Source organism: Triticum urartu, chromosome 4, assembly GCF_003073215.2.
Source record: "Triticum urartu cultivar G1812 chromosome 4, Tu2.1, whole genome shotgun sequence".
Classification (NCBI taxonomy): Eukaryota; Viridiplantae; Streptophyta; class Magnoliopsida; order Poales; family Poaceae; genus Triticum; species Triticum urartu.
Window position 1 is genome coordinate 205,749,787 of NC_053025.1, and position 11,468 is coordinate 205,761,254.

The 11,468-nt window shown below is 46.1% G+C and overlaps 1 protein-coding gene across 6 annotated transcripts; it reads right to left on the reverse strand.

The window, feature by feature from the left end:
• Window positions 1–469: 469 nt before the first annotated feature.
• LOC125551309 (histone deacetylase HDT2-like) lies at window positions 470–11,149 on the reverse strand. Of its 6 annotated transcripts, XR_007302410.1 has the most exons (4): window positions 10,653–11,082; window positions 8,242–8,646; window positions 579–612; window positions 470–492 (listed from the first exon to the last, which is right to left on the reverse strand). XR_007302410.1 is itself a non-coding variant. In XM_048714491.1 (2 exons), exon 2 carries the CDS (start codon window positions 9,388–9,390, stop codon window positions 8,737–8,739), a length of 654 nt encoding a protein of 217 aa, XP_048570448.1. In that variant the 5' UTR covers window positions 9,391–9,903; window positions 10,653–11,084; the 3' UTR covers window positions 8,662–8,736. The 6 variants fall into 6 exon arrangements, 2 of the variants coding, with proteins under 2 accessions (XP_048570448.1, XP_048570447.1); XR_007302409.1 differs by lacking the exons at window positions 470–492; window positions 579–612 and adding an exon at window positions 7,743–8,132; XR_007302407.1 differs by lacking the exons at window positions 470–492; window positions 579–612 and having other exon boundaries at window positions 7,743–8,646; window positions 10,653–11,149.
• Window positions 11,150–11,468: the final 319 nt, after the last annotated feature.

Genomic DNA, 11,468 nt, shown 5'->3' on the forward strand with positions numbered 1-11,468 from the left:
TCATTAACCGTTCGCAATAGGAAAACCCAATTAGCAGGCTAATTTCCCTATTATTAATAACCCATTTACTAATCTAATTGTCATTCATATTAAGCACATAATATATTCCATTTCCATATTAAGGAAGCAGGATTTGATAATTGAAATACATCAGAGTACAACATGATATAGCTTCAGCACTCAGCTACTGCATTACACAACTGCACCAGCAACAAGTTTCACATGCAACATCTGGAACCTTTCGAAATTATCATCATAGACGGTACATAGAGAGATGCATCTCATCTGGAAAACTGCTGAAGCGGAAGGCGAATATCCAGCCTTCATTTATGTTGAAGGTCTTTGCAACTTTAGGCCTGTGCTTGTGGATGATTGACCGTCCATCCTCCGACCTCTTCAGGAACACTTCAGTATTGAACCGTGGGTGTTGTTTGAAAACTTTCCTCGCCTCCTGACCACAGAGGTGGTTTGAGAGGTAATCATCAGTGACGCCTGAAAACAAGGATGTGCATAAATATCTTCTCTAGATTGGAAATTTGGCAAAGGAATACAAAAAGGCAAGGTATAATAGTTAGTACCATCTTGTAAACCTCAGTGCTTCTCATTGTTTCCCTGCAACACATATAAGGTAGTTAGTCATCAGGTTAAGTGAGGGTTCGCATGCTATCAGTAAAATATGTTGATGTTAAATAAGCACATTGTTGATTCATCAAATTAATTCAAGCCACATGGAAAACCCATTTATCCAAACCAAGCATGATTAAGAACTAGGAAATATAACACTTGTATATGTTTCTCATGTATTAAGTGCAGCCAAATTCGATTTATTCCTCACATGGTATACAATAACAAAATGCAGCCACATCAATTGAACATCGCATTGCGAAATTGAACCAAGCAGTTAACTAAACACCACAACAAATGAACCAAACGTTAACTGAGAACCACATTGCACAATATAACATACTCCTGATGCACAATGTAACATACTCCTGATAGAAGATCAGACAGTTAACCAAACCAAGCATGCTTAACAACTTGGAAATATAGCAATTGTATTTGTTTCTCATGTATTTAGTACAGCCAAATTCGATTCATTCCTCACATGGTATACAATAACAGAATGCAGCCACAACAATTGAACATCGCATTGCAGAATTGAACAAGCAGTTAACTAAACTCCACAACAAATGAACCAAGCAGTTAACCAAACACCAATTGAACAATATAACATACTCCTAATAGAATACCAGATAGTTAACCAAACCAAGCATGCTTAACAACTTGGAAATATGCACCCTGAAGAATTGAACATCACATTTGCAGAATTGAACCAAGCAGTTAATTGAACACCACATTGCACGACATATAGAACATATACACTATAGCAGAAGATTGCATGGTAAAAGTAGATAGCACAATTCACTAGAATTTGTTAAGGAAAGGCAGTAGCTAGCAAACTGAACATGGGTCCTTATAGTGAGCTAATAAGACAAGCTACTCCTCATTGTCGGAGATATCGATGACGATTGGCTCCTTGGACATGGAAGAGGGCGAGGCCTCCACATCGTCGGTGCCCTCATTGTAGTGGTGAGTTGCCTGAGCCGCTCCGGGCACCAACCTGCTGGCTCTCGAGATGAGGTAAGCACATGCACGCTGAGAAAACACCTCATAGACTTCGCCGAAGGCACCAATGGTGGCCTCAAGAAAACGCCATGAACTATCGTTTAAAGCAGCCAACCGCGTCACAGTGTCGACGCGCGAGGCGTCAATGGTGGCCTCGACGGCGAGGTGCTCCTCCAAGATCTGTGGGCCGGCACGAATGGCAGCCATCGCGACCTCATCCTCGCGTGCGGCCACAATTTTCTTCTCCGCTGCCAAATGCTCCTTGAGGTCCTGGCTATACTACGTGCACCATGGCTTAGGCTGGCGCTTATTTGTTGGATGGGTCGGTGATTTGGGTGGAAGGTGTCGCACTCGCGCCAGCGGTCGGGGCATGTGGGATGTGGAAGGAGGAGGAGGATGGGGGTCGGGTGTGGATTACCTACCTGGATAGGCGAGGCCGAGCAGCGTGAAGGAGGGTCGTCGGCGAGGAGGTGGCGGCACTTCAAGGAAGGAGTGAAGGTTTCAACTTGGAAAGGAAGGCGGAAAGAGGGGAAATGTGGCTTTTGCTAAGGGGGAGGGGCGGGGAGGTAGATATTTCCGCGGAAGCCAAAAATTTGGAATCGCTTTAGACAAAAACTGGCGCGCAAAGTGTCATCAGACACGGTCCCTTATTCAGACAAGGTCCAAAGATATTTTCTGCTGCATCTCACACGATTGGTTATAATAAACTGTGTGGGATCTACTTGATTTTATGTCTTGATTTGAATTACATAATGGGGTCACAGCTCCCATGGACGGTGTTTGAATTGCTGGACCTTTTATCAGCAATGATCATAAAAGAATTGGAATTATTCAGGGTTCGTTTGGACATTTTTATGCATTAAGTGAGTTTTCAATGCATTTATGTGCATAATTCAAATTTCAACTACATGCACAGGCTCCAGTGCATATAAATTCATTGAAAAATCAAATCTTTGTCCTTGGGTGTATGCTTAGGTCCCATGCAAGAAATGGGAATGAATTTCAAACACCATGGCACCGTTGATTGCCGGCAAAACATTGAGATGCCTGGTTTTAAAATTCTAGTAAATCCAAAACTCGTCTGAAATTCATGAAACTTCGCATGCTATCATGGAGCGGCATCAACATGCCATGGTACAAATTTTGTCCCATTTGGGGCAGTTTTGGGTATATGCTTCTCAGAAACCGGAGCTTCTCACAACAAGCATGATGGTTTTCGGTAGTGAACGTCCCACCTTTGGGGACAAAATGATATCCATTGCCGCTTATTGTTTTCAAGTTTTTTTTCTCATGTCAACATAGAACAACAGGAGTGTTGTGTGAATTTTTGTGATTTTTCGGGGTTCGTTTGGACATTTTATGCATTAACTGAGTTTTCAATGCATTTATGTGCTTAATTCAAATTTGAACTACATGTGCATGCTCCAGTGCATATAAATTGGTTGAAAAATCAAATATGTGTCCTTGGGTGCATGCTTAGGTCCCATGCAAGAAATGGGAATGAATTACAAACACCGGGGCAACGTTGATTGCCGGCAAAACATTGAGATGCGTAGTTTTTAAATTCTAGTAAATCCAAAACTCATCTGAAATTCATGAAACTTGGCATGCTATCATGGAGCGACATCAACATGCCGTGTACAAATTTTGTTCCATTTGGGGCAGGTTTGGGTATATGCTTCTCACAATCCGGAGCTTATCACAACAGGCATGATGGTTTTCGGTAGGGAACGTCCCACCTTTGGGTACGAAACGATATCCATTGCCTCTTATTGCTTTCGAAAAAAATTCTCGTGTCAACATAGAACAACAGGTTGTGTGAATTTTTGTGATTTTCGGGGTTCGTTTGGACATTTTTATGCATTAACTGAGTTTTCAATGCATTTTATGTGCATAATTCAAATTGGAACTACATGCACATGCTCCATTGCATATAAATTGGTTGAACAATCAAATTTGTGTCCTTGGGTGCATGCTTAGGTCCCATTCAAGAAATGGGAATCAATTTCAAACACCGGGGCATCGTTGATTGCCGGCAAATCATTAAGATGCCTGGTTTTTAAATTCTAGTAAATCCAAAACTCGTCTGAAATTCATGAAACTTGGCATGCTATCATGGAGCGGCATCAACATGCCGTGGTACAAATTTTGTCCCATTTGGGGCAGGTTTGGGTATATGCTTCTCACAAACCGGAGCTTCTCACAACAACCATGATGGTTTTCAGTAGGGAACATCCCACCTTTGGGGACGAAACGATATCCATTGCCTCTTATTGCTTTCAATTTTTTTTCTCGTGTCAACATAGAACTACAGGAGTGTTGTGTAAATATTTGTGATTTTTCAGGGTTCGTTTGGACATTTTTATGCATTAGCTGAGTTTTCAATGCATTTTATGTGCATAGTTCAAATTTGAACTACATGCACATGCTCCAATGCATATAAATTGGTTGAAAATCAAATATGTGTCCTTGGGTGCATGCTTAGGTCCCATGCGAGAAATGGGAATAAAGTTCAAACACCGGGGCACTGTTGATTGCCGGCAAAATATTGAGATGCCTAGTTTTCAAATTCGAGTTAATCCAAAACTCGTCGGTGTGCAGGTTCACCGGGAAGCGTGCGAGATGTTCAACGCAAGATTTGTGCATCTCTTCAACGCAAACGGTTTAGTGAAGCAGTAAAGCGGCAGAAAATAAACCAAAATATATATGTGCTGCCACACATCCCGTGTGCCGTGTGAGGAGCGTCAGTTGACAGGACGCATAAGAGTAGTCCGCCGGCAGGCATACCGGGAAGCGTGCGTGCAGGTGTGTGTATTGACGAGGAGGCGTTCGAGTAGCTGTGTGAAATGATGGTAGGAATGGCAGACGTCCGCCGCGCAGGCTCACCAGGAGGCGAGACAACTTTTGACTGCAGCCTGCCTTGCTCCCACTGGTCCATATTAATTGCGCACCCGAGCCGCCAGCCATAATAGGCGGCCGCACCCCCTGTCCATAGTGGTCACCTACGTCTGGACTCCGGAGTGTATGAAGATGTCGCCGAAGCGCACCATCGGAGCGAGTGGCGATGCCGGGGCTGGTGAAGCACCCGCACAACGCGTCAAGCTGGCCATAGAGGTTTCCGTCGCCGCCGACGAGGTCTCGCGTGGGCAGCAGCACGACCTTGAATTCGTTGGCGCCGTCGTGACCCCCCCCAGCCGGAGCCGGAGGTCAACAGCAACTCCGGCAATAACTGCGACTCCGACGGAAAAACCGGCCAGTCACCTACATATATGTTTGTGCCTTTTTTCTTCCTGATCTTGAGAATTGATTTCGAATTTCCTACATGTTATGCCACTTTTTCCTTTTAGATTGGTATGCACACAGATGAGGCTCCGTCTAGCGCCACCGCCAGATGTAGATCTTGGACCTGGCTGTGCGGCCAGAAGCGCCCCCTGGACCTGAGGAACCAGTAGAATCTCCCACGGACGACATCCTTGGTGGGATCATCTCCCTTCTCCCCACCAAGGATGGCTACCGCATACAAGTCCTCGCATCTCGGTGGCGCACTCTGTGGCACACCACGCCTCTTAATCTTGACTGTCGTCAGCTATCTGTCGATGATGATTCTGAACTCCTCGGAGCCATCATCTCCTCCCACGGGGGCTCCGTTCAACGCATCTACTTCCCGGCATGCTACCTGCTGGACATACCCTACACGGTTGCCGCGTGGCTGACATCCCATCAATTTGATAAACTCCAGGAGCTTGAGTTCTACCATTACTACAGCGAGAGGTTACCACCAATAGCTGCATCTGTGCCCTCACCACCGATGCCCATCTCATGGTTTTCCTCCTCTCACTACACCGCCACCTTGACCCGGTGCCATCTAGTAGACAATTTGGTACAAGTGCTTCGACTTCCACTGCTGAAAAAACTTGCACTTGTGTTGGTTCATCTGTCAGGGGCCTCACCACACAACATCATCCACTCCAGCTGCCCCGCACTGGAGCGTTTGGTGCTTGTTTTTTGAGCAGGAATCGATACTCGTTGTCTCAAAATTAAGTCGCCTCACCTTGTAAGCATTAGAATTAGTTTTGAGGACAGGAGCTCATCATTGAAGATGCCCCTTCACTTCAAAGGTTGGTCCTTGATTGTTGTTATAAACCTAAGCAAATAAATGTGGTCTCTGCGCCTAAACTGGAGACCTTGGGTGCAATTTGTGATCCGTTTAAATGGTTTGAGATGATGTTTGCCTCCACACCTACTAAGGTATTGTATATTATTCACGTACACTTTTTTAATTTGCATTTTTCATTTGTGCGCATAAGTTAAGTATCTTCTTGGAGTACACTTTCCATGCTAATATTATGTTCTATGCTCAATGAAGTGCTTGTCCATCCTATCAGTGTTGGTGGATTCTGTCAAGACCCTATATATCAGTATGTGGTGTTTTGATCTCAACATCATTATTGCCTTGCTGCAATGCTTTCCATGTTTGGATAATTTGTATATAAAGGTGACGATTTCACGCACATTGAAAGCCCATATATAATGTACTATAATTAATCATTCAACTATCACTCTTTTAACGTAATCTTTTTTAGACACTAACTATTTTAATCTTCATCTCTATTTAGGCAACAACACATGGAGAAAAAGGTATAACCAATCGATGATTGATGAAGCACGGGGATTTTCTCAGATCTCATGACATTCATTTGAAGACAGTAACGCTAGAATGATATCATCCAACAATGCAAACACTAGCTTTGTTAGATTCTTCATGTTGAATGTGAGGGCACTATTGTCCGTGAGGATTAAGTTTTTCAACAAGAAATTACTCACAACTGCAAGTGTTGAAGAGCATAAAAAGAAGTTTCAGGTGGACCTAAGGGCTTCTGATCGTGTTCGGCTTCTATTTACAACAGCTTGTGATCATCATGGAGCAGTAGAATTATTGTATTGGGATCTTGATTTTATGGATTAGACTGGTCCATTTGATTGTAACTGTCGAAAACTTTGGTTGAGTTAGATTTCTTTGTCCTATTCAACCTGGGTTATGTGTAAACCTGATGAACAATTAATCCTTGTGCTTTTGTACCCTTTGTAAGCTGGAGTTAGACATTGTTGCCCTTTTCAACTAGGGTTTGACCCACATTTTCTTTCATACTGGGCCAATGGCTTGCCATTTCTTTAATTATGACATAAATATTATAAGCATTCACAACATAGGGAAAGATCCTCACTCTCGCGGGATCCTTGAGATCTTTGTTCATTACAGAACCGCAAGTTCTTAGCGCCCACCAGCACCCACAAACTTATTTTCAGCTAGCACACCAAATGGTCTGTAATTTTTAATAAGAAAAGTTGCATGGTAGTGACAAATTTGGATTTTTCATTTGGGACCCACGAGGAAAAAGCCTATCCAGGGCGGTGCCGACTCGACATTAAACATTGAGAAACCTGGTTTTAATATTACTGTAAATCCAAAACTCGCCTCAAAATAATGAAACTTGGCATGGTATTATGACATAGCACCATCATGCTGTGGTAAAAAATTAATCCAAATTGGGACAAGTTTTGGTACAAACTTCTTACAAACTGGAGCTTCTCTCAAAAAGGCTCATGGTTCGGAGAGGGGCCTTGTCACCTATGTGTGTGAAACGACATACGCTGTCTCTTCCTGCCTTGATTTATTTTACAGAGGCAACATGCAACTATAGTAGCATCGTCCTAAAAATATGAAATTATTCAGTTTGTTTTGCCTTTTAATACATTATTTGAGTTTCCTAGGCATTTTGGAACGTACTTTAGTGTGTGCAAAGGTCATGTGTGTACTAGCCACATATGTAATTGAATGTTCAATCTTTTTATGGAATCAAGTCCTTATAAGTTATAAGTACATGTGTTGTTGTTCTGTGTGCAATGACATTGCACACAGAGCATACTGGGGAACCCGTCGGTGATGATTTCATCAATCGTTCATAATTGTATACCACCAAGCGTTTGCCCACAACACACATGACTTATTAGCAGCAATCGTGTGTGTTATTATCAGTCTTCGCACACATTTCTGATTATAGAAATTTTTGCCGTGTATGACACACATCTTGTTATATTGAACCGTTTCTGTTCTCTTGGCTCAAAGCAAACAGTTTATCCGATTGAACCGCATGACATATATTGCACACACCTTGATCTGGCTGACCGTTTCTTTTGTGTTTCCTAATCACAAACAGTTCATCCTAGTGAACCGTATGTTGTATATCGCACACACCTTCATCTGGCTTCCCGTTTCTTTTGTTCCTCATCATCGCAAACAGTTAATTGAACTGAACCGTATGCCCTGCATCACACACGCAACCAAAATCTGAACCATGTTTGATGCATCCTCCATCACAAACGTTTTGCACCTTTTTGACGGGTTTTTTACACCACCGTTTGTGATTATTGCATCGCACATAGTTTCGACGAAGGGTCTCTAATCATAGTGTCGCATTAGCAGTATCCTGTAGTAGTGTCACTTCCTTCGGGGAAAATTGGGGCTCAGATCAAAAAATAAACAAGGTTCAAATTGCAAGTTCAAGACAAGAAAAATAAAAGTCCCAGGAAAGTGTGGAATAATGAGAGGATTACCTGCCAGTACTTGTTGTGTGTGGGGGGGGGCACTCCCTCCCAAGGAAGCTTGTGTTGTCGGTGCACTACCTTCAACTAATCTCACGAGCGAGGTGGTACCGACGCAAATAGGATTGTCGGTGGAGGCCCTTGTCGGGGTGGCACTCTCTGGGGCGATGGTTGACGGGGACCACATGACAGGATCCGTCTCTTGGTGCTCCTCCTGTTGGTGGGCCTCTCCCAACTCATTGTCAGATTCAGGAGAAGGGACCTCGATGCTAGCACCAGATGGAGGGGCAGGCGGTGCGACCCCATGCGCGGGGCTGGTGACCGTGGCATTGGCCACTGGTGTCACTTACCTGGCACCTGTCGGGGAGCTTCGCCCCTCCAATGTCTTAGCGTGTTTCACCCGCTGCACTAGTGGTTCTGCATCCTTGTAAGACAAGAAAAGTCAGAACAGGATAACAGTTGAGCAAGTCAAAGCTTGATTAATAAAAAAAGATAAAGATTTGATTACTATTCAACAGATTCAAGAAGGTCGTTCATGTTATATTGAGGAGGTGGGGGAGTCTCCCTGGCCCTCTTGATGGCTGGCAGTGGCGAGCTTGGCGAACGGGAAGCCTCACCCTCCCCTGTAAGCTCTTGCTGAGAGGATGGGGGCTTGAGCTTGACATGTCGTACTGGTTGCCGGCGTACTGCCTCCTGACACCCCGTCTTGGTGGTTGATTTCCTCACCACGGGAGCAGATCGGGGCGGGGGAGTGCCCGCAGACTCTTGTATACCCCTGCTTCGGAGGTGGCACGGCAGCTCGAAGACTTGGGGTTCCTCCCCTTCGGGCTTCCTGGTAGTCTCTGCCCTAGCAACTTTGCCTACGCCAAGCTCCTCCTGCCTCTCCTCGGCAAGCTCTTCCTCATCAGCATCATCTTCTTCTTCGTCGTCATCATCATCCTCGGTGCCCTCAGGAGCGCCTGCAGCCCTTGCAGCTTCTAGCCTCCGGGCCTCTGCGACCCTACTAGCAATGTATGCCTCCTCCTCCACCGTGGTGGCTTTGACGAGATTGCTCTCTTCTCGCTCAGCCACCTCCGTCAATTCAGAGGCCCATTTCATCTCATATGCCAGCTTGGGCAATTTCCAGCTTCCCTTGACCCCCTTGGTGGAGCACTCTAGCATCCATGCCAAGATGGCGCTCCTCTCTGAGTTGAGGTGCAGTGGCACAACTGTGTCGGGCAGGTGGAACGTGAGCACAAAACACAAGCTCCCACACAGTGAGCTCACGCGCGCGCGCGCGCACACACACACTAAACACCAGACCCAGCACGCACACCCCAGGACATGATGCTCTTTTATTTGTTTTTGGGTCCTCCTTGAACTTCTGAATGTCGTTTTGCAAGCTTGAGGCCATCAGGTTTCAGTGCCCGGACATTTAGTTATCTGAGCTCTCAAGAATACTACTCCGGTTATAACGGAACTTCTCTCATTCATCCGTGCATTATTTTGCAGAACATTTTTTGCGCCGGCTAGGGACTACGGCGTGCGGCCCTAGCAGCAGTAGGCCATGGTGGTGCATGCTGGCATGACACGTCACGGCGGCGTGTGTTGACGGCCAGGTGACCAGACCAGGTGAGGTTGCGGTTCGGTGGATGGACAGGTCCCTGCATGGTTCCTTGCCAGTAACAAAACAGCCTGCATGACCCCTTGCCACCAGAGAAAACTTCTTCTTACTAATGTCAAATTAATTGATATGCAAAACAAAACATTGCCAAAATAGCATAGCTACAGAGGTGATAAAATCACTTCAGAAAATATCACAATTGTACCATAAAGCTGCGTCAAGTGTATTTTCTTAAAAGCTTGAGCTATTGGAACTCGTGGATGAGGTTGTGGTGTCTTCTCTGAAGCAAAGCAAAAAATAGCCTGAAACTAGCACACATGCAAGCAACTTGATTGATGAACAGTATCACATGCGTGTACTGCTAGCAAGCCAAGAAATCGATTAAGCTACTTGGCTGCTTGTTTAAGGCTGGCCTTTGCACAAACTCGTTGCTCCATGGTGGTTTGAGCAAGTGTTCCAAAATAAACACTCGCGTAGGCGGAGCCCATGGAGCCAACTTTCCGGAGCTAAAGTAGTCGGAGCAGTCCGTGTTGGCGACTGGGTGCTGTCCGTGCCGGCGGCCGGGCGCACAGCGGTGAGCAGGAGGGAGGTTGGGCAGCTTCTTTAGGGCGGAGGAGGTGATGCTGGGGCGGCGAGCTGGGGAGTTTTGGCGGAGATCCTCGGATGGCTGGAGTTTGGGCGCTGAAGCGGTGAACATCCGAGAGCTCTGTGGTGGAACGGCCTGAGCTGGTCGTGGTGAACGGCCTGAGTGCCACGGTGATGGGTGTGTCCTCACAAGGGAGGAGGCTCCGTGAGAAGGTGGGGTAGCGAGGTTGCTCACCTTTAGTCAGGGACCCCGGTGGCGGCCGGCGGGATCAGAGGTAGGCGACGGTGCCTGGGATCCACGGCTTGCTCGTCTTCACTCGGGGACCCCTGCGGCGGCGGTCGCGATCCAAAGACAGGAGGCGTCGCCCGGGATCCACGGCCGACGGCGGCGCACAGGACCAAGGTGGATCGGGGCAGAGGTGGTGTTCCATGGCGGTGGTTAGAAGAAGGTGGGGCGATTGTGGGAGCCTAGTGTGGCGGCGGGAGGAAGGTGGTGGGTTGTGGCGAGGAAGGATGTTGTGGCCCCGCGGGGTGGGCGGTGGGTGGCGGCCGGCGGTGGGCGGCGGGGTTGGCCGGGGGGCTTGGGTGGGTTGTGGGGAAGGTGGGCGACGGGGATAAGGTATGGTTTGTTTTTCTTTTCGCCCGCTCCGTTCTCAGGAATATGGCATCGACCCTTATAGAAGCGGATGTTTTCAGAATAGTTATTCTGATCCTAGGAACAGAATAGTGCTACTATATATATACATACACGTAAAATACTATTCTGATCACGGGTTCAGAATAACATTCTCATGACAACCTGACTTGCCTCCGCGGTAGTAGTTGAACTTCCCTAGTGCTAGGTTGAACTTCCGCGAACATTGCCCAAATGGGGCTTGCGATATACCGTTAGAAAGCTGTGGACACGAGTATCATGTCCCAAGTTAAATTTTTGACAAAATGTAAACGGTTTACGAGTAGTTTCGAAAATTGTTTTTTCATCATACAAAAAACGTGAATCGTATATTCGAGTCCATTTCTAAAATGTTTATCGGAATGATGCAAATAATAT